This window comes from Ovis aries, chromosome 14 (assembly GCF_016772045.2).
Source record: "Ovis aries strain OAR_USU_Benz2616 breed Rambouillet chromosome 14, ARS-UI_Ramb_v3.0, whole genome shotgun sequence".
Classification (NCBI taxonomy): Eukaryota; Metazoa; Chordata; class Mammalia; order Artiodactyla; family Bovidae; genus Ovis; species Ovis aries.
In genome coordinates, this window is record NC_056067.1 from 15,172,945 (window position 1) to 15,197,452 (window position 24,508).

The 24,508-nt window shown below is 36.5% G+C and overlaps 1 protein-coding gene and 1 long non-coding RNA gene across 2 annotated transcripts in view; one reads left to right on the top strand and one right to left on the bottom strand.

The window, feature by feature from the left end:
* Window positions 1–22,520, top strand: part of LOC105613342 (uncharacterized) — a 35,528-nt gene extending 13,008 nt beyond the window's left edge. Inside the window, exon 2 of the long non-coding RNA XR_003591466.3 lies at window positions 20,684–22,520. This is a non-coding gene — a long non-coding RNA (uncharacterized LOC105613342). The remainder of the gene's footprint in view (window positions 1–20,683) is intronic.
* The window catches only part of ITFG1 (integrin alpha FG-GAP repeat containing 1), a 296,298-nt gene that overhangs the window by 49,654 nt on the left and 222,136 nt on the right, over window positions 1–24,508 (bottom strand). Inside the window, exons 13-14 of the mRNA XM_004014969.5 lie at window positions 13,905–13,948; window positions 6,829–6,907 (exon numbers count right to left, since the gene is read on the bottom strand). Of these exons, the coding sequence (XP_004015018.2) occupies window positions 6,829–6,907; window positions 13,905–13,948 (123 nt within the window). The remainder of the gene's footprint in view (window positions 1–6,828; window positions 6,908–13,904; window positions 13,949–24,508) is intronic.

Genomic DNA, 24,508 nt, shown 5'->3' on the forward strand with positions numbered 1-24,508 from the left:
CTGTATCTAATTTTAAGAGCAGTATTTTGGTAGGTTTAAATTTGCATAAAATTTATCTTTAAAAAAAAAGCACTAAAAGTAGTAAATAGTTATGAAAATGTAACAAATAGGACATGAATTTCTTGAAATCTTGCTCTCCCAAGATAAATGTTAACAATTTGATGAGTATTTTTCTAGATTTCTTTTCTTATTCATTTAAGCACACAAAAATATGTCAAATATATCTTTACTGTTATCTTTACAGTTGGGAAAAAAGGAACAAATTATCCAGATACTATATCCATATGAAAAACAATTTCACAGGAAACTACAACTAAAACGAATGAGATTTTGCCATCTGCAACAACAAGGATGGACTTTGAGGGTATTATGCTTATTGAAGTAAGTCACAGAAAGACAAATACTGTGTTTTTACTTATATGGAGTCTAAAAAATAGAACAAATGAATACAACAAAAGAGAAACAGGCTTATAGATACAGAGTACAAACTCATGGCTACCAGAGGGACATGGAGAAAGACAGGCAACCCAATCCAGTATTCTTGCATGGAGAACCCCATGGACAGAGGAGCCTGGCGGGCTACAGTTCGTGGGGGTCACAAGAGTCAGATACAACTTAGCAACTAAACCACTGTCACCACCAGAGGGAAGAGCAGTAAGGTGACGGGCAACAGAGGGGATGGGAATTAAGAGTTAAGAACAATTAGGTATAAAATAAATAAGATACACGGATATAACGTTCAGCACAGGAAATATAACCAATATTTTATAACAACTTAAAAAATATAATGTATAAAAATACTGAATAACTATACTGTACTCCTGAAATTAATATAACACTCAGTCAACTAAAGCAAAGGAGAAAAGGAAAGATATAAGCATCTGAATGCAGAGTTCCAAAGAATAGCAACAAGAGATAAGAAAGCCTTCTTCAGTGATCAATGCAAAGAAATAGAGGAAAAGAACAGAATGGGAAAGACTAGAGATCTCTTCAAGAAAATTAGACATACCAAGAGAACATTTCATGCAAAGATGGGCTCGATAAAGGACAGAAATGGTATGGACCTAACAGAAGCAGAAGATATTAAGAAGAGGTGGCAAGAATACATGGAAGAACTGTACAAAAAAGATATTCATGACCCGGATAATCACAATGGTGTGATCACTCACCTAGAGCCAGACATCCTAGAATGTGAAGTCAAGTGGGCCTTAGAAAGCATCACTACAAACAAAGCTAGTGGAGGCGATAGAATTCCAGTTGAGCTGTTTCAAATCCTGAAAGATGATGCTGTGAAAGTGCCACACTCATATGCCAGCAAATTTGGAAAACTCAGCAGTGGCCACAGGACTGGAAAAGGTCAGTTTTCATTCTAGTCCCAAAGAAAGGCAATGCCAAAGAATGCTCAAACTACCGCACAATTGTACTCATTTCACATGATAGTAAGGTAACGCTCAAAATTCTCCAAGCCAGGCCTCAGCAATACGTGATCCGTGAACTTCCTGATGTTCAAGCTGGTTTTAGAAAAGGCAGAGGAACCAGAGATCAAATTGCCAACATCCGCTGGATCATCGAAAAAGGAAGAGAGTTCCAGAAAAACATCTATTTCTGCTTTACTGACTATGCCAAAGCCTTTACTGTGTGGATCACAAAAAACTGTGGAAAATTCTGAAACAGATGGGAATACCAGACCACCTGACCTACCTCTTGAGAAATCTGTATGCAGGTCAGGAAGCAACAGTTAGAACTGGACATGGAACAACAGACTGGTTCCAAATAGGAAAAGGAGTACGTCAAGGCTGTATATTGTCACCCTGCTTATTTAACTTCTACGCAGAGTACATCATGAGAAACACTGGACTGGAAGAAACACAAGCTGGAATCAATATTGCCAGGAGAAATATCAATAACCTCGGATATGCAGATGACACCACTCTTATGGCAGAAAGTGAAGAGGAGCTAAAGAGCCTCTTGCTGAAAGTGAAAGAGGAGAGTGAAGAAGTTAGCTTAAAGCTCAACATTCAGAAAACGAAGATCATGGCATCTGGTCCCATCACTTCATGGCAAATAGGTGGGGAAACAGTGGAAACAGTGTCAGACTATTTTTTGGGGCTCCCAAATCACTGCAGATGGTGACTGCAGCCATGAAATTAAATGACGTTTATTCCTCGGAAGAAAAGTTATGACCAACCTAGATAGCATATTAAAAAGCAGAGACATTACTTTGCCGACTAAGGTCCATCTAGTCAAGGCTATGGTTTTTCCAGTGGTCAATGTATGGATGTGAGAGTTGGACTGTGAAGAAGGCTGAGTGACAAAGAATTGATGCTTTTGAACTGTGGTGGTGGAGAAGACTCTTGAGAGTCCCTTGGACTGCAAGGAGATCCAACCAGTCCATTCTGAAGGAGATCAGCCCTGGGATTTCTTTGGAAGGAATGATTCTAAAGCTGAAACTCCAGTACTTTGGCCACCTCATGCGAAGAGTTGACTCATTGGAAAAGACTCTGATGCTGGGAGGGATTAGGGGCAGGAGGAGAAGGGGACAACAGAGGATGAGATGGCTGGATGGCATCACTGACTCAATGGACGTGAGTCTGAGTGAACTCCGGGAGTTGGTGATGGACAGCAAGGCCTGGCGTGCTGTAATTCATGGGGTAGCAAAGAGTCGGACACGACTGAGCGACTGAACTGAACTGAAGTCAACTATACCTCAATTTAAAAAATTAGGACTAAGCTATAAGGACATGGAAAGATTTAAATATATATTATTATATGAATAAAAAAGAGGAGCAGTCTTTAAAAAACTGATCTACCGTTATGAAAATAAAGAGATTTCCCCCATTTTAAACCATCAGTACATTCCTGTGATAATCACCTGATTGATGGTCTTAAGAAATTCTTTCAAAATACAAATGTAATTAAATGAATAGTATTTTTGATAGCATTTTTGATGGATAGTTTGCAAGTGGGCTAAATTTTCGGTTTTAGATATGCTTATTTTGTATGGTTGTTGTTGCTCAGTCTCTAAGTCATGTCAGTCCTTGCGACCCCATGGTCTGCAGAACGCAAGGCTCCTCTGCCCTCCACTGTCTCCTGGAGTTTGTTCTAATTCATGCCCACTGAGTTGGTGTTGCTCTCTAACCACCTCTTCCTCTGCTGCCCCTTTCTCCTTTTTCCTTCAATCTTTCCCAGCATCACGGTCTTTTCCAATGAGTTCTCTCTTCACATCAGGTGGCCAGAGTATTGGAGTTTCAGCTAAAGCATCAGTCCTTGCAATGAATATTCAGGGTTGATTTCCTTTATGACTGACTGGTTTGATCTCCTTTAGTTCAAGAGACTCTCAAGAGTCTTCTCCAGCACCACAAATGGGAAGCATTAATTCTTCAGGGCTCAGCCTTCAGTGCTCTTCTGCTTCTGTTAGGTCCTTGCTGTTTCTGTCCTTTATTGTGCCCATCTTTCTTGAAGAGATCTCTAGGTAGACAGAGACTCTTGCCTAGGCATTTTCTAGGCAAGAGTACTGGAGTGGGTTGCCATTTCCTTCTCCAGGGAATCTTCCCGACCCAGGGATCGAACCCACGTCTCCCAAATTGTAGACAGACGCTTTATCATCTGAGCCACCAGGGACTGAGAGAGATCTCTAGTCTTCCCTATTCTATTGTCTTCCTCTATTTCTTTGCATTGTTCACTTAAGGAGGCCTGTTTATTTCTCCTTGCTGTTCTCTGGAACTCTGCAGTCAGTTGGGTATATCTTCCTCTCCCTTTCTTTTGGCTTCTCTTCTTTCCTGAGCTATTGGTAAAGCCTCTTCAAACTACCACTTGGCATTCTTGCATTCCTTTTCCTTTGGGATGGCTTTGGTCAGTGCCTCCTGTATAATGTTACATAGCTCCATACACAGTTCTTCAGGCACTCTGTCTACCAGATCTAATCCCTTGAATCTATTCGTCACCTCCACTATATAAACAAAAGGGATTTAATTTAGGTCATATCTGAATGGCTTAGTGCTCTTTCCCGCTTTCTTCAATTTAATGCTGAATTTTGCAATAAGGAGCTCATGATTTGAGCCCCAATCAGATCCAAGTCTTGATTTTGCTGACTTTATATAAAGCTTCTCCATCTTCAGCTGCAAATAACATAATCAATCTGATTTCTGTATTGCCCACCTGGTGATATCCATGTGTAGAGTCATCTTTTGGCTTATAGGAAAAGTGTATTTGCTATGATCAGCATGTTCCCTTGACAAAACTCTATTATTCTTTGCCCTGCTTCATTTTGTGATCCATGGCCAAACTTGCTTGTTATTCTGGGTATCTCTTGACTTACTACTTTTGCATTCCAATCCCCTATGATGAAAAGGACACCAAAGGACATTTAGTGTTAGTTCTAGAAACTGATATAGGTCGTCAGAGAACTGGTCAACTTCAGTGTCTTTGGCATTAATGACTGGGGCACAGACTTGTAATGCTGACTGTGATGCTGAATGATTTGCCTTGGAAATGAACCGAGATCATTCTGTTGTTTTTGAGACTGTACCCAAGTACTATATTTAGGACTCTTTTTTTGACTCTGAGGCCTACTCCATTTCTTCTAAGGGATTCTTGCCCACAGTAGTAGATACAATGGTCCCCTGAATTAAATTCGTCCATTTTCATCCATTTTAGTTCACTGGTTTTAACATGTTGACATTCCCTCTTGCCATCTCCTGCGTGACCACATCCCATTTACCTTGTTTAATGGACCCAATGGTCCAGGTTCCTATGCAGTATTGTTTTTACAGCATTGGACTGTATTTTCACCACCATCATTTTCATATCCACAACTGACATTCTTTCTGCTTTGGCCCAGTCGTTTCATTCTTTCTGGAACTATTAGTAATTGCCCTATGCTCTTCCCTAGTAGCATACTGTACACTTTCTGACCTGGGGGCCTCATCTTCTGGTGTCGTATCTTTCTGCTTTTTGATATTGTTCATGGGGTTCTCACGGCAAGACTACTGGAGTGGATTGCCATTTCCTCCTCCAGTGAAGCATGTTTTGTCAGAACTCTTCACTGTGACCCATCCGTCTTGGGTGGCCCTGCACAGCATGGGTCATAATTTCATTGAGTTATGCCAGCCCCTTTGCCATGAAAAGGCTGTGATCCATACAGGAGTGGCTTTGTAAACTAGCTATAAAATTATATCAGCTTTATGAAGTTATATTAGCTTCATAACATGAATGAATAACTTCATCTTTTTCTGCATTCTGAAACATTTAATCTAGAACTGAAATTATCAGCAGCTTGAAAGCCTAAAAGAGGGACTTCCCTGGTGCTGCAGTGGTTGAGAATCTGCCTTCTGGTGCAGGGGACATGGGTTCAATCCCTGATCATGGAACCAGGACCCCACATGCTGTGGGGCAGCTGTGACACAATCACAGAGCTCATGCTCTCTGGAGCATGTGCACCACTGTGTGCCGCAACCAAGGCCCAACGCAGGCGAAAGTAAGATAAATATTAAAAAAACCACGAAAGTCTAAAAGAGTTCACTGATAAAAAGTAAAACCATTTTGTCCTGGAATCTATTGTACAGTTTAATGTACGTATGTTTTAAAGTGTAAATAAGTAATTTCAATCATCTATATCCAGATTTAAGTTTCTTTCACTGACGGTGGTATATCAACATATTTGACGATACAATTGACTTTTGAATAACGCAAGTTTGAACTGCTCAGGTCTGCTCATATGCAGATTTTTCTCAATAGTAAATACTACAGTACTACATAATTCACATTTGGCTGAACTGAAGGATATGGAGGAATTAGGCCCAACTATAGATTATAGGCAGTTTTTCAACTGCACAGAGGTTGGTGCACCTAACCTTCCATGTTTTTCAAGGGTAAACTGTAATTGAGTTTGTCAGTTTCTCCTTGAATTTTTCAGTTTTTGTTTTATGGAATGTTTCTGTGCTGATGAAGTAGCATAATGACTGTTAAATGTGTACAATCAGCTTAAAAGGAAGTGCACTCTGGCATATTTAATAAAATTATATAAAATGAAAATTGCCATATAATGAGTTCTTTTTTAATTTAGTTCACTTAAAAATGGAGGAGTAACAATAACTCTGTTTACATGTACTTCTTCATGGTTAGGACTTCAGCAGTCTCAAAGAAGCATATGTGTATGTTAGGATTCCTTTTCCTTCTTAGAGAATTGAAATGTTTGGACCTTATCTCAGTCAGCTAAGCCATGTGTTAAGATCAGACATCCTTTGCTTATATTATTTCCCATTTGCTTTGATTGCATTTCCCTTTATTCAAATGTAAAACAAGATGTTTCTTTATAGTCACATATCAAAACAATTTACATGTTAGATAAATTTGTATAATATTCCAGTTTCTATTTGACATATGAAAAAAAATAGGATTAATGTAGTAGATTGAATTCCTAATTTTTACTTCTTTTAAGATGAGCTCTGTTAACAAATTCACTACTTCATACTTTGAACAAGATGTCTCAAGTAATCATTCCTAATCTCTGTTACTTCAACTTAAAAGTAAGGACAATGGTTTGGCTCCATACAATAGGGATATATATAGAATTTAGTGTTAATATATTTGTCATGAGGACTTTTGGTAATCTACTGATGTGAGTATACAGAAAGACAAAGTATAAAATAAAAAGTGAAGATTTTATAAAGAGTGTGAAAACACAACAATAATTTTTGCCATTCAGTTTACTTTTGTTAATATTTGGTTGGCCAAAACGATTGTTTGGGTTTTTCTGGAAGATGTTACAAAATTTTTGGCCAACCCAATATATTGAGGAAATGTACTGATATGCATAACTAGTCTTACCTGAACCATTTTTGAGATATCCATTTGCATCTACAGTTGTATACATGATGTAAGGTCCAGGTTGATTTACTCCAAAGGGCTACAATAAAAAAGAAATAGTTAAGCCTTGGAAAGTAAGTGCATCATCGGAAGTTTCAGGCAATCTATTACAAAAAGTAAATACTTCTATATAAAATTCTTACATATTAGAAAGCAGTTAGAGAACATGTTCATAAATAGATAACCAGTGTTATCTATTAAAAAACCTTGTATTAGTAGAAAATGCTTAACTTTAAATGATTTGATAATTTTATTTATATGGTTCATTAATTTTATTGGATAGTTCTAAAATCTAATAATGTCTCTTCCTTATTACACAAAGATGAATATTTTAGGAAGAATTTTCTTTACTACTTTTGGTCCCACCTTAAGTAGTTTTATTATGACATTTCTGTTGACTATAGCATTGCTTTTCCCTTCGGGAATGAACTGGAATAGTTTATATTTTCCCAGTAAATACGAATAAAATCCATCCATTGTAATCCTAATAGAATAAAAAATACTGATGAGTTGTTGTAAAACATTTTATATCCTGCACTAGACTTAGAGAATACATTCTTTTCCAGTTAAGGAAAATGTAAGTTTTATCATATATATAAATGTTAAAATATATTTGGTTACGCCTCTTTTAAATTTCCATGTAAATGGAACCATACTTTATGTATCCTTCTGTGACTGTTTAAAAAATATATTAACATGAGACTCATCCATGATTAGGCATGTACTGTAGTTCAAGGTTGTATTCTACTGCATGATTATAGCATAAATATTTTTCATTCTTTTGTTGATCAACACTTGTTTCCATTTTCTTTGGCCATGATAAACATGGCATTCTTATGTATGTCACCTGAGGCACAGGTGGAGAGTACTCCACTGCATGATTATAGCACAAATATTTTTCATTCTTTTGTTGATCAACACTCATTTCCATTTATTTCCCATGATAAACATGGCATTCTTATGTATGTCACCCAATGCATAAATGCAAACATCACTTCTACTAGCTGTAAATTACTTCACATGCTTAGTAACAAACATCACTAATGTGATATATACTTCTTAACACAAAATATTTCATTTCTCATGGGTTTGTTTCTTTGGAATGGTGAAAGCCCTTTAATATTTTAAACCTGTCTCATTGCAGTGAGGCTTGGAGATAATACTTGTGAGACTATATTTATCACAGCGTTGTAACCTCAGATTCATTTTATTACCCATGGTCTAGTTTATGTACTGGAAGACCGGTATCTTAGGCTATAAGTACTGTATTTTGTGAACCTTCCCAATTAAATTCTTGAATATTTTTTTCTAATCCACATTTGGAAAATTTCATATTCCTATCTATAATATCTTATTTTACAGATTTTATAAGTTTTTTCTTTTTTCCTACAGTCAATTGAAAAAAATCACATAAGCAAGTCTGTTATGAGTCCTAAAGCTGAGATTAACTTCCCACCATGCACCAGTCACTCTGACATTGAAAAACAAGAATCCAGAAATCCAGACGTGATTCCTCCATACAATGGTTCTCAAAGTGTGGTGCAAGGACCCCTGGAGTCCAAAAACCCCACTGGTAAAAAGTGTGGGTAATTAGCAGCAACACTAAGGAACAAAATAGCAAAATGGCAGACATAAATCTACCTTACTAGTAATTACATTACATGTGAATAGATTAAACACTGCTATCAAAAGGCAGAGATGAGCAGGACAGAACAATATCAGCCAAGTATATGCTGTCTATAAAAGATATACTCTAAAAATGTTTTTACAACAAATAGGTTGAAAGTAAAAGCATGGAAAAGACATATCATGGAAACAGTAACCAAATAAGAGCTGGAGTAGCCATATTAATATCAGACAAAACAGACTTTAACATAAAAATGTTATTGGAGACAGAAAATGGGAGTTTATAACAGCTAAAGAGTCAATCCATCAAGAAGACAAAATTATAAACATAAATGTACCTAATTGAGTTCTCAAATATATGAGGTATTGATGGCTGAAATAGATAACAATAGGGAATACTCTTAGAAATACTAATAATACACTAGTGTCATTAATGGATAGACTGATGAAGCCTAAGATCCACAAGGAAACGGAAGACTTGGACGACACTAGAATAGATTTTGTAGACTAGAACACTACCCAACTTTAGCGGAATACATACTCTTCTCAAACATACAAGGAACATTCTCTAAGGGGAAACACATACTAGACCATAAAACAAGTTCCAATCAATGTAAAAGTACTGAAATTTTTACAAAGTTTGTTCTCTCACCACAACAGAATTAAACTGGAAATCAGTAATAGCCCACGCACAACAATGAGCTTTTGCACTGCTATGAAGACGCAGTGTGGCTGAAAAACCCAAAACCAAGCAAACAAAAACAACCACAGAAAGAAACATGAGAAATTAATAAATGAGTGGAAATTAAACAACAGACTTCTACATAACCAGTAAGTTATGTGACAGAGTTGGAAAAATTCACTGATATAGCTTCAAATTCCACATTACAACTAACTTAAGTAACTGCCATACTGATAAAACTCACGTAAGAACAACTATTTGGAGTCTTCAGAATAAGAAGTTTTGAGAACTGCTGCTCTGTGCTATGTACATAGTGAATAATTCAATCTTTACTCTGCATTCCCAATGGCTATGATATGACTGATACCTGAGCCTATGTGTTCGGTTTCTTACCCCTTGGGAGGCATGCATGCTCAGCTGCTCAGTTGTGTCTGAGTCTTTGCCATCCCATGGACTGCAGCCCACCAGGCTCCTCTGTCCATGGGATTTTCCTGGCATGAATACTGGAGTTGGTTGCCATTTCCTTCTCCAAGGGATCTTCCTGACCCAGGGGCTGAACCTGCATCTCCTGCATTGATTCTTTACCACTAGTCACTGGGAAAGCCCTCTTACCCCTTATATCATAGCATTTAACATGTTTTAGGAATCACAGTTTATTGGGAGCAGAAGCCCAGAAGCAGAAGACTGAAATTAGAGCCAGTACTGGGAGGAACACTTAAACTGTGATTGAAAAATTGCTGGAGAATCAGTGTGAACTAGTTTGAGAGTTCCTATTTAACCTGTAGAGGAGGGCAAGCTGAGAAGCACTTGTGCAAGTCACAGCTTAGAGACACAGGCTCACTAAAGTCTGAGATTTAATCAGAGATTATAGGATGCTTCTCCTACCATAGTTTTATACTTCACCACCACATCAATTGGGTTCCTAATTATGAGATTACAGTTAAAAGACCTGAAGACCTCTGATCCATTTAAGAGAAGTCTGTAGGGTGACACAAAGACAACAGAGACAAAAACAAAGACGCTCGAGGAAACTTCTGTCTCCTGACAGCACAGCTACTGCAAACAGTAACACAGTCTGAACTCCTAGCAGATAAACTCAGTCCTCATCATAAAGGCTGATCTACCACAGTTCCTTTCACCCAATACCTCATGTCTGGCTCTCAACAAAAATTTCAAAGCATGCTAAAAGGCAGAAAACAAAGTGTGAGTAGACAAAGCAAGCATCAGTACAAGACTCACATATGGCAGGGATGCTGGAATTATCAGACCAGAAATTAAAATAACTGACTAATATGATAACACCTCTAATGGAAAAAAGCAGACAATATGCAATAAAAGATTGTTAATGTAGGCACAGAGATGGAAATGCCAAGAAAGGATCTAAAGGAAATGGCAGAAATAAAAAATACTGCAATAGAAAGGAAAAATGCGTTTGATGAGCTCATCAGTAGACAGGGTACAGATGAGGAAAGGATCAGTAAGTCTGAAGATATATCAATAGACACTTCCAAAACTGAATTGCAAAGAGAAAAACTAATGAAAATTTGGAACAGACTAAGAACTGTAGGACAGTTATCAAAGGTATAACATATGTATTGTGGGACTACCAAAAGGGGAAAAAGAACAGAAGAAATATTTGAGGAAATAATATAAGAATTTTCCAAAATTAGTGACAGACACCAAACCACAGATCCAAAAAGTTTAGAGAATACCAAATAGGAAAAATACTTAGAAACCTATGTCTATACATATCACACTCAAATCAGTAGAATATCAAAGATAAAGAGGGAAATCCTGAAAGTACCCTAAGAAAAGGTGTCTAGAAATTCATGTAACAGTATGATAGAATTAGAAATATTCATTTGAGGTTGACAACAATGAATCAGTGGTGGTGACAACATTCAGGGCTGTATATTTTTCTTTAGAAATGCCTAATAGCCTAGAGCTGGGAGTGAACAAGAGAGACAGTTGGATTAACCCAGGGGTGTAACTTTTGCCAGGCAGGTAGAGTAAAAGCATAGTGCTTTATGGGAGTTAAACATAGTGGCAAAAGTGATGGTTGATATATGGTAGCTAAATAAGGAGGGAGGTACAGAAAACAGGTTGATACAGTTCAAGAAACTAACAGATTTAAAATTGAATAGGTATAGTTATAATAACAAGAGTGAGAGGACTGGGAAAAATAGCTTTGGATTAGAGTTGATGGATGGCACTGAGATTTCCAAAGTAAAACACTTCTGGTAGATAAGGCCTATCATTACAGCGGTAAAGAATCCACCTGTAAGTCAGGAGAAGCAGGTAGCCACGGGCTTGATCCTGGGTTGGGAAGATCCCCTAGAGGAGGAAATGGCAACCCACTCCAGTGTTCTTGCTGGGAAAATCCCATGGACAGAGAAGCCAGGTGGGCCACAGTGCACAGGGTCGCAAAGAGTTAGACATGACTGAGCGACTGGACATGAAGCAAACAAAGCCCAAGGTCTATCACAGGGAAATAGGAGTGAGTAGCTAAAGGTGAATGTAAATGAAGGAATCTGGAAATGAAGAAATTTGGGTGCGACTAGTTGCTGACTTAAATATTCTTTCCTCTCTCCATATATCAGATAGGTTGCCTGTAGCAGGTAGGAATATATAGGCAGCAGAACAGTATTATTCAATTCTTGATTTAACTCAAGTGGTAAGAATATCATATGGTATGCACCTTTTCCTCTTAGTCTCATACTGGGTCATATCTAACATAACATTTTCCACTATGATCAAGTGGATCTGATATCAAAGCAGTATGAAGAAGGCCCACTTTATCATGAAGTAAATGATTTCAAAGTGGGCATACATTTGATATATGGAAAACTGGGGTAGTATAGTGTGGATTTGTTTCTTTTAGTTTGCCACAAAATTGTGATCTATGATACCAGTGGGGAAGGAAAATGATAGACGTGAAGGGCAGTTCAATAGGATCTGAACTTCAAATAAAGTAATGAATGAGTGAATGGGAGGCAGGCGTATCACCTGCAGAAAAGCTAGACTGCTAAGATAACCACTGCAAGAGCAGCTCTGCATGCTGTACTTTACTAACGTGACTTTCTCAATGACTCTGCTCTCCATATGATGTAAATTTAAGATATGGAGAATGGGAGCACTAGTGATCTCAGAAATATAACCTGTCTTAAGCAAATGGCCTTTCTACCAATTTTTCTGCTAGAACTTTGCTTGACTAGCGTAATGAAAGAGCCACATGATGGGAATATCATCAATCAGAGAAAAGAAGAGGAACAAAGGGTCTGGATGTTTCACAAACTGGGTAGACAATACTTGAATAACCAAGTTAATCTTTGGCCTCCAGTCAGTCAGACTTGCACTTAATTAAAAAAAAAAACAGACATTATTTTTATTAGCAGTTTCAGATTCACAGCAAAATTAAGTGGAAAGTACAAAGAATTCCCAGGTATCCTCTGCATCTCTCCTCCTCAGACCTCCCCTTCGATATGTCCACATTTTTGATATGAAAGCAGATATGTCTGACCAGGTACTCATGTGGTACTCACAGTGGTTGTGGTGACAGAGGTCCCCTTTAGCAGTGAGACAGTACTCCCTGAGCTGCTCCAAGTATTAGCTGAGGATAGCTCATAGCTGAGTTCTTAACCTAAAAATTGTTCTCAGCCAAAGGGAGCTGGCTTGTACAAATTATAAGCCCTTTCTGGGGACTGCCTGCATGCAATGTCTGATTGATGCAGAATACAAAGGCATGCCCTGTTGCTTCAATCTGGGCCGTCTTTGAAAAACCATCTCTGCTTCACAGCTCACAGACCAACTTCTTCTGACAGTCTTCATTACTCCAGAGCTCTTGCTCTCAAGAAGAGTCTAGATTAAATCTTTGCATGCAAATCTCTGGTCAGGGATTCCAAATGTCTTAAATATAGGATGTTTCCCAGTCATACATAGGACGTTGATGATGAAGCAATGCTTTAAAGTTGTGTTGAAAATATGAGGCTATAATTAGAATACCTAGTTCTGTGTTTTAGTTATAGTACTTAATGGCTCTATGACTTTGGATAGTTTATTTCTCTGAGCCTCAAGTTTTCTCATCTTTAAATTCAGGATAATTCCTTATGTAACAGAGGTTACTACAAGGACTCAAACAAGAATATACCAACACACACATACACACACATGTGAATGCACTCATGCTTTTAAATAAAATGTAGTGTTCTCATTACAATTTAAATGAATTGACAGTTTTTTTTATTTTCACATTTTGTTATTTCACGGAAACATTCCACTAGACAGCAAGTCAATATTAAGATTACACCAAAAATTCATTACTTATCTACCATATGCTTGACCCTGTGCTATGGGTGAGGTATTCAAAGATGGCATGGTTCTTGACCTCAAGGGATTACAGTCTGGGGAAATGCATTAAATATGAACAGATAAAGTGTGGCCAAGTATTACACATTTGAAACGGCAGCAGGATGCCCAGAAATGATGGGAGCTGTGGTCATTTTTCCAAGTGTATCAGAGAAGACTCATTAAGGAAATAAACCTTGAGGTGAGAAAGTTTTTAGGAAAGGAACTTTATTCCTAGTAAACTTTACTTGAGCAATGAAGGACATTTTAATCACTTCTAAAAGTAACATCAATTTGATTTAACCTATAACAACTATTTTGTGTGTATCTATCATGTAGAGAACTTTAACAGAAATATTTACAACTAAGAATTAAGGTTACTTACTGTTATCTTACGAGGACAGTCATTAGAACAGAGACCACTAAGAACTGTGGAAAAATTAAAAAAAGCCTGTTATTACTGTTATAATGTAAGCTTATATTTAAAGTGAGCTCTAATTTCCCCCTAAAATCTATTAATATGCCCTATTGATTCATGATCACAAGTAAAAATCAACCCAGTTTCTTTAGATCTGAGTAAGTTAAATTTCTGTTGTTCACTTTATGCCAGTTATTTCAAAAGCCTTTATTAAGCAGTCAAGCTGATGCCATTTTTTGAAATATATAGGTGATATAATTAATTATGGATATATAATATACCTGTTGGCCCTATTTCCCAGCTGGTTAGCTACATTCCAAGGATGACTTAGAATCTGACAGAGAAGTACAAACCAATTAAAACTTATACTGAAAAAAAAAACCAAATAGAACATTTTATACTTCATATCTCAAACTAGACTGTTACCATTTATCTATTCAAATTTTCTGGGTCAAAGAATTTAGGCACCCTTGATAACTTTTATGGAAAACATAACTATATATGCCAGCAAATTTGGAAAACTCAGCAGAGGCGACAGGACTGGGAAAGGTCAGTTTTTATTCCAATCCCAAAGAAGGGCAATGCCAAAGAATGTTCAAACTACCACTCAACTGTGCTTATTTCACATGCTAGCATGGGAATGCTCAAAATCCTTCAAGACAGGCTTCAACAGCATGTGAACTGAGAACTTACAGATACACAAGACAAATTAGATTCAGAAAAGGCACAGGAACCAGAGATCAGATTGCCAACACCCACTGGGTCATAGAAAAGGCAAGGGAATTGCAGAACAACATCTGCCTCACTGACTACACGGAAGCCTTTGACTGTGCGGATCACACAAACTGTGGGAAATTCTTCCAGAGATGGGAATACCAGACCACCTTACCTGCCTGCTGAGAAACCTGTGCTCAGGTCAGGAAGCAGCAGTTAGAAACAGACATGAAACAACGGATGGTTCAACATTGGGAAAGGACTATGTCAAGGCTGTATATATTGTCAACCTGCTTATTTCAATGGGGTCATAAAAAGTCAGACATAGCTGAGTAACTGAACCACGACCACAAAGGATATCTGAATATTCTTTCTATAACCAATATAAGCTTTGAAACATAAGTATACTACTACCACCTCATGCAAACTAATTTCTTTGTAAGAAGGCATACTTTATGTGCTAGTAAATATTCTATGTTATAAATTAAAGGAAAATAACTGATAATACTCAGTAATGAATTGTATGAATAATAATTGTGATTACTAGCTAGTTTAAATATACCCATAGGAAAATGGTTCTTTATGTTATAGTCCACAAATGTGAAATGATTATCATTCTAACAGAAATCTTATACTTGGGAAGGGTATATAAAATGCAAAGGAATTAAAAAATGAATGACATATTTCATCACAAAGGAAAACACCTATATTATATTTATATTAAATATGACCTGAGGAAACAGTGAAAAAAATATTTTATACCTCCAAATCAGTTTTTAATGTTTAAGTTCCTTACCCCAGCACAGTGCCTAGTTCTCTCTTATTCTCAAACACTCCATGACCTTAATTCTCTCTTTCCTTTTTTAAAATTAATTAATTTATTTTAATTGGAGACTAATTACTTTATAATACTGTAGTGGTTTTTGCCATACATTGACATGAATCAGCCATGGGTTCAACTCTAGGCAGACATTATTTTTCACTTGTCCTAAAATGATTTTCCTAAACCTTCATTAAACATTATTTTGCTAAACAGTACACTATTTACTCACAAGTCTTTGTACCAGTATGAAAATTCTGCATAATTTTTATCATGTTTTTAGGGCCTAGCCAAATGTATTTGTTCAATAAATGCTTGTTAAAAAAGGTAAAAGATGGATTATTCAATAAATGGTACTGGATAGTTGGCTACTTGGAGGAAAATAAAGTTAGACTTTGATTCATAACATGAAAATTATACTGGGCAAAGACATAATTAATAGAAAGAACTCTTATGCTTCAGTAATAAAAAGCCAACCCAGTTAAAAAATGGGCAAAGGATCTGAATAGGAATTTCTCCAAAGATGATACAGAGATACAAAAAGCTCATGAAAAGAGGCTCAGCATCATTAGTGATCAGGGAAATGTATAGCAAAATCACAATGAAATGTACACAATTCACAATGTCCATGAGGTAAGAAATGACCCAAATGAATGTCCATTAGCAGATAAATGAATCTGAGCATACTCTGGGAGATGGTGAAGGATAGGGAAGCCTGACATGCTGCAGTCCACGGGATTGCAAAGAGTCAGACATGACTGAGAGACTGAACAGTAACAACAGCAGCAGATGAATGAACAAACAGAACCTGGTATACACTCAGAAGGAATATTATTCAGCTTTAAAAAGGGAAGAAATCCTGTCACATGTTACAACATGGATGAACTTTGAGGACATTCTGCTAAGCAAGCCAGTCATAAAAAGACAAATACTGTATGATACCACTTACATGAGGTATCTAAGTTTTTCAAATTCAGAGAAACAAGTAGAATGCTGGTTACCAGAGTTTAGGGGGAGGGAAAGGGGACAGCTGTTAAATGGGTGCAGAGTTTCAAATTTACAAGATGAAAAAGTTCTGGAATCTGGTTCACCACAATATGAATATACCTAACACTACTGAACACTTAAAAATGGTTAAGATAGTAAATTTTACGTTACTTTTTTTTTTCTTAACCACACACACTAAAAGGTTAAGACTGTAAACAAACAATCCCATAATGAGATACTGGCTTCCCTGGTATCTCAGTGGTAAAGAATTTGCCTGCCGGTGCAGGAGACCTGGGTTTGATCCCTGGGTAGATCCCCTGGAGAAGGAAATGGCAACCCATTCCAGTACTTTTGCTTGGGAAACCTCATGGACAGAGGAGCTTAGCGGGCTACAGTCTTATGCGGTCACAAAGAGTTGGAGAAGACTTAGCAGCTAAACAACAAACAAATGAGATACGTTTCATACCCATTTTGTTGTTGTTCAGTTGCCAAGTTTGTCTGACTCTCTGCGACCCCATGGACTGCAGCACACCAGGCTTCAAACCCATTAGAATGGGTATGATCAAAAAGTCAGATTATAAATTTGGGTGAAGATGTGGAGAAACTGGATACTCATACATTTCTATGGGAATGCAAAATGGTCCAGCTGCTTTGGAAATAGGCAATTCCTTAAAAAGGTGAACAAAGAATTCCCATTTAACCCAGTCATTCCATTCTTAGGTACATATCAGGAGGAATTAAAATGTATGTCCACACAAAAACTTGTACCTGAATGTTCACAACAGTATTATTCATGATAGCCAAGAAGTAGAAATCATCCAAACGTCTATCAACTGATGGATAAACAGAATGTGGAATATTCATATAGATATTTGACAGTTCATGTTGATATTTGACAATTAAAAGGAATACAGTGCTGATGCATGCTACATCAAAGATGGATCTTAAAAACATTATGGCAAGTGAAAGAAGTCAGTCACAAAAGACTGCATATTATATGACCCTATTTATATGACATATCCAGGATAGATAAATCTATGAATACAGAAAGTAGTGGTTGCCGAGGGCTGGGGCTGGGGGATTGATGGTGGCAGCTAAAGGGTACAGGGTTTCAGGATCATATGGTAGCTCTATTTTTAGTTTTTGCTATACTGAGTGGAGTCAGAGAAATATAATATGATATTGCTTATATGCAGAATCGAAAAAGAACTGGTACAAATAAACTTCTTTACAAAACAGAAACAGACTCACAGACTTAGAGAATGAACCAGGAGAGCAGGGTGGGGTGGGGGAAGGGATAGAAAGTTTGGCATTGAGGTATACATACTGCTATACTAGGACCTACTGTCTAAGACCAGGAACTCGGCTCATTATTGTGTAACAACCTAAATGGGAAAATGATTTGAAAAAGAATAGGTACACATATAACTAAATCAGTTTGCAGTACACATGTATCACAACATTGTTAATCAACTATAATATAAAATTGAAAAGTTTTTTAAAGGGTATAGGCTTCTTCTGTGGTGATGAAAATGTCTGTGGTGATATTGGCACAATTCTGTAAATATGCAAAAAGCCACTGAATGATATACTTGAAATGGGCAAACAGTATGGTATGTAAATTACATGGTATACTTGAAATGGGCAAATGGTATGGTATGTAAATTACATCTCAATAAAGCTGTTATAAAATAAAAGTTACCATAAAATTAAAAAAATGACAAGGGGCTATGAACTTTTTAAAAAAATATAAAGAGATACTTGCTAACATACAAAGAGTTTCTAGATGTGGATGAGGAGATGATAATCTAATAAAAACAAAAGATATAGAGAAGCAATATCCAGAAGAGAAAGTACAAATAATAATAAAAAAACCAGGATGAAAAGATACTCAGCTTCACTAGTCAGGAAACAAAAAAAATCAATTTTATACCCTAACAGAAAGGAAAAAAATCAAAGACCAATAAAAACGTCTGTAGGAAAAACAAAACCAAAGATAAATGATGAACTATGAAGAATATTTACAAAATATATCACAAAAGATTAATTTAATATATACTATGGGATAAATCAATAAGGAAATGAAAAAGAACAGAACCATTTATAGAAATGAAAGTACAAATGGCTCTTGAGCATATGAAAAGATGCAGAACTTTACTCAGTATAAGAATAATGCAAAATAAGACAACACTTTTCACTTTACAGTTGGCAAAACTCAAAAAGTTTAATAATCTTTTGGGTTGGTGAAGGTGTTAGGAAATGTGAATTCTCCTATATAGAAGTGTCAACATCAAATTTTCATGAAGAGACATCTGTTAAAATAAAAAATACTTACAAATTCAAAACCAGGCAGAATTAATCTAAGGTGTTAGAAATTAAATTACCGGTTACCTTCAGGTGAACTGGGCTAGTAGCAGAAAGGGTGGGCACGAGGAAGCTTCTGGTTGCGGGTACCATGTTTTTCTTGATCTGGGTGTATTTACATGTGTATATTTACTCTGTCAAAACATGTAGACCTCTGTACTTATGTACACTCTTCTACATGTATAATTCAACAGAGTTTATTTTAAAAGTGTACATGTATTATTTTTTAGTAGTTCCATTTTTAGGAATTTATTCTACAGGTATTAATTACAATAACAAGAGAATGAAAATAAACTGGTATCAATAAGAACTGATTAAATTATGTTGTATTCATTGTGGTGTTGTTGTTCAGTTGCTAAGTCATGTCTGACTCTTTGCAACCCCATGGACGGCAGCACGCCAGGCTTCTCTGTCCTTCACCATCTCCCAGAGTTTGCTCAAATTCACGTCACGTCCACTGAGTTGGTGATGCTACCTGTCTCATCCTTTGCTGCCCTCTTCTCCATTTTTTGAGAACCCATGAACATGAACAGTGTCCATACTACATGATACTGTTTGATAGTTAAAATGATGAGGTAGCTCTAGACTATATTGTTAAGGCATAATCTCTAAGATACATCATTAAATGGAGAAAGCAAAGTCTAGAACTACCATTTTGTAAAATAAAAGCATATAAACACATGTGCTTATTTAAGTGCATAAAATATCTTGGACAGACACAAAGAAGAGGTTGCTTTGGTGGGGGAAGAATTGGACCACTGGGAAACATTGGTGCAAAAGGGACTTACTTTTCAATATTATAGACTCCTGTATTTTTTTCACCATTTGCATGGTGAAAAACAAATTTACTAGAAAACCAAATTTCTTAGTGAAATAAAAATTTAGAAGGCTCAGATGAATATGTGGTAAACTGGACAGTGTTATGCTGGTGGGATATAAACGTCTGTGATTTTGGGGAAAGGTAACTTAGTATTGTCTATTAACACTAAAAACACAGCCTCTCAACTCATCAAATTCATGTATATGAAACATTAGAAACTACCTATGTGTCCACTAAGAGTGAAAATGCTAAATAAATTGTGGAACATCTACAGTTTTATGGAATGACATGGAGCTGTTAAAGCATGAGAGACCTACAAGTGTTGGCATGAAAGGGGTTTATACTCTTACTAAGGCAAAAAAAACAGACAGGCAAATATGTTCAGTAAGATTACATTTACAAACGTATATGTTGGATGAACTTCACAGACACAATATTAAAGAAGTCAGACACAAAGAGTATATACTACATGATTACACTTATATGACAGCTAGAAAAGGAAAAACTGTGGTGACAGAGATCAGAACAGTGGTTATACTTTTGCAGGGAATATAAGGAAGGGACCCTTCTTGGGCACTGGAAATATTTTATTTTGATTGGAGTGTGGCTATAAGGGAAGGTACCTATGTAAAATCTTATCAAGCTATACACCTGAACGCCCACTGCTACAACTGTATTTCTACTGTCTTGTCAGCTCACACCTAGATGTCTGTATTCCTAGGTGGTTACTTTCGTCAAAGCCCTCAGGTCAGAACATCAATTTTTGTAATGAACATCTATTTTTTTCTTCTGAACACTGCTGTAAAATTCATCTTCTTTATCTGCACACTTGATCACAGACTTTTTTGATGAAGAATTTAAATAGTAAGTGTGACAGATAATTTTATGTGCCAACTTGACTGGGTCATGAGGTGTCCAGGTATTTGATCAAATATTACTCTAGGTGTGTCTGTGAGGGTGTTTTCAGATAAGATTAACATTTAATCAGTAAACTGGGTAAAGTGGATTGTTTTTCATAATGTGTGGGCCTCATCCACCCAGGTGAACAGAACTGACATCTCCTGAGGAAGAAGCCTGCTGCCTGATGGGTCTTCAAACTAGAACATCACCTTTTCCTGCCCAAAGAACTGGACACCATTCTTCCTGGTTCTACCGCTACCTGCTGGCCTTGTGACTCAAAGTGGGACATTGGCTCTGCAGATTTTGGACATGCCAGCTTCCATAACTTTATGAACAAATTCCTTACAATAAATCTTTCTCTCTTTTTCTCTGTATTCCATTGATGTTGTTTTTCTGGAGAATCTTGATTAATTCAGTAAGTCTCTGTAGTTACCAAGTCACTGACAAAATCTTTTCTTTGCCATAGGTGCCCATTTATCAAAGATACTATCAATATTCTCTCTTATTAATCTTCAACACAGTACATGGAGGTGAGTTAGTTTCTACTTCTTTCTATCTGCTCATTCTTTATTACTACGATCATGGCCTCTCCTTCCTAGAATGTTATACCACTACTCATTTTGGTTTTGCCAAACCTTAACCATCTTTCAAGGGTCTAGGTTCTCAACTATCATCTTCACAGAAGACTTCTTTGACCTTAATAATCTTATATACGTATAGTTCCATTCAACATTTGAGTATAAAATTCTTTTCACTGTCCTTTAGCTATTTTATGTGCGTAGACCTTCCTCTTCCAAGTTGACTGCAATAGATGCTTGCTACATAAACGGATAGACTCTCACTGAGAAAAACTAAGTGGCAGTCAAAGTGAAGACAATAATGTGCAAATGTGGGAGAAGATACTGCATATAGTGACTGTAAGTGCTGATAAACAGATCTACAGTATTTCCAAAACTCTTCATATTATTATATGAATTTCCCTTCATACATTCATTTTTGTAGCAACTTTACTGAGATATAATTCACACACCAGAGCATTCACCTGTTCAAAGGGTCCTATTCAATGGTTTTTAGTAAATTCCCAGAACTGTGCAATCATCAACATAATCAGTTGTCATCACAATAAAGAAACCATGTACCTTTTAGCCATCACGCCCCATTCCCACCCCTGGCCCAAAGCAACCACTAATCTACCATTCACTTACTATACATATTTGTGAATACTTTCTATAATAACATATGTTATTCGAGAAAAAATTTAAAAATATAGAGAAGGAAGAAGGAGAAAATAAAAATCACTTTAACCCAACTATCCAGATACTGTTACCAACTTATTATGATCTACTGTCATGGACTGAATGTTTGTACCACCCCAGCCCCAAAGTTCATATGCTGAAGTTTGATATATGCTCTTCCTTAATCCTCACAGCAAGGCTGTGAAGTAAGTCTAATTACCCTCCTCCTCCCACCCTTTTTTCTTCAGGAGCAGAAACTGAAGCTTGGGCCAGTACATTACTCAAGGTCAGAAACGGAATGACACTCTTTTGAAAGACCATGCAGTCACTAGACACTAACTCATTTAAAAAACATATTATCCTATATTTATATAAGATGGGAAATCAATGAACCACTCAATTATTTTATTTTCTGTACAAGATAAAATGTCTGTGTTCTGTTTAGCATAGTTGAGAGAGTACTTATTCAAAATTACATGAGTCTTTCATTTTATATATAGCAAGATAAAAACTGAGTTCCTGTATCTATTTTTGTTTTTAACAAGGCTTCCTCTATTAAATTTGAAGTTTCACACTGTAATAGTGTGAAATAGGATCATAATGAGAAGAGATTTAAATGTATCATAGATATACATATCATACATGTCATATATACTATATAGGTATATCTTGTTTTACTGAGCTTTGCATTATTACACTTGTCAGATATTGTGTTTTTTTTTTAAATAAATTGAAGATCTGTGGCGACCTTGTGTTAAGCAAATCTATCAGCGCCATTGTTCTATCAGCATTTGCTCACTTTGTGTCTCTGTGTCACATTTTGGTAATTCTCACAATATTTCAAACATTCTCGCTTGTTACAATGATTTGTGGTCACCGATCTTTGATGTTATTACATGACTTGCTGAAAGTTCAGACGATGCTTAGCATATTTTAGCAATAGAATATTTTTAAATTAAAGTTATACTTTTTAAAGACATAATGATGTTGAACAGTTAATAAAGCATAATATAAACGTAATTTTCATAGGCACTGGGAAACCAAAAAGCCTGTTAACCCACATTATTGTGATACTCACTTATTGCAGTCATCTGTAACCGAGTACCCGAGGATCTCTGAGGTGTGTCTGCACACATATATGTCTTATAAAAAGAGTTGTCTACATAATACAGATAGAATATGCATTTCCTTGGGTTTTGCAACTAAAGACACAAGAAGGAATAATACTAATCCTTGGGCTTAATTAATGTTATTGTTTAATTAAGAATGTTTATTGTTTAATATTGTTGATAATATTGATAACTGTTTAATTAGGAATGCAGAACTCCCAAATAAAGGTTAACTTGTTCTTAGGCTGAAATTATTATTTTGCTATAAAACAACCTGACCTTTTTTCCAGTGACATCTATATGGGTACTGCAGCAGGAAAGGCATATTTAGATTGTATCATTTCTGGGCTGCACTCACTATGTATGTTTGACGTAAGGCAGAAAAAAAAAGTCTTTGGCTACTTTCAGCCTTTATACTGCTTTTTAAGGAACACTGAAATTTTACTTAGCTTTGGCTTTATCTCTAAATCCCTCTGTGACCCTCCTTTAGTTTTACCATTAGAAAAAAAGGAACACACCTACTCACATACATACATCTTACTGTCTTTCTCCCTTGAACTAATAAAATTTTTAAAAAGTCTGAAAAGCATTAGGTTTCTTCAAATAATAGGCTATAAAAGGAAAATTTTTATTTTCATTTCTCTTCTCATCTTTGTTAGTATATTAATGTGACAAGTTCACAGTACGGCTTAAACATAGCTTTGATGTTTAAACATATTATAATTAGATGTAATTTCTACAAAAACAAAGAAAGAACTGAATTAAATGTTGCTGAGAAACACAATATAGCATGCATTTTATATATGTGTTAGTAGTTCACCTTCTGTTATTAACAGGATTTTTGTTGTTGTCAGTTTTAGTACATATCAGATTAACCATAATCTATATAGGTCATTAGTACTCATCAAGAACAAATCCCAAAGTAACTACCTGATACTAACACTGGCTAAAAACCTGACGTTCAGCTCTTCTTAGGCTTTTTAATCATGCAGTATAGGATATTCGATTAAGTGTGAGCCAATGCAAATCACTTCACCTTTCCTTGTTTTAAAATAATTTATGAGGTTTACAAAAGCTTCCAAATCCTATGATTCCAAACAGGATCTATCTTGCTTCGGGTGCTTAACACTCTGACCTGGCACAGAGGGAAGTAGGCTGGTTTTAAAGGGTTCTTATGGCTCAGACGGTAAAGCATCTGCCTGCAGTGCCAGAGACCTGGGTTCCATCCCTGGGATGGGAAGATCCCCTGGAGAAGGAAATGGCAACCCACTCCAGTACTCTTGCCTGGAAAATTCCATGGACTGAGGAGCCTGGTAGGCTACAGTCCATGGGGTCGCAAAGAGGTGGACACAACTGAGCAACTTCACTTTCAGTTTGTATACGTCTGCTCACATACAAGAAAATTATCTAGAAAAGTGGGAGCCTTGAACAGGCAGAGGCTGAATGAATGAGGCTGGATATTGCATGACACGTGCTCTCTACAGTCAGAAATGAAGAAAAGAACCAGAAGTATAACTTGTTGTTTTGTAAGCTAAATTTTCTACTTTCTCTTTCTCCTTACAGAATATGTAAGATTATAAGATTTTGAAAAGTTATACTTGACAAATATTGTCATTAAAAAT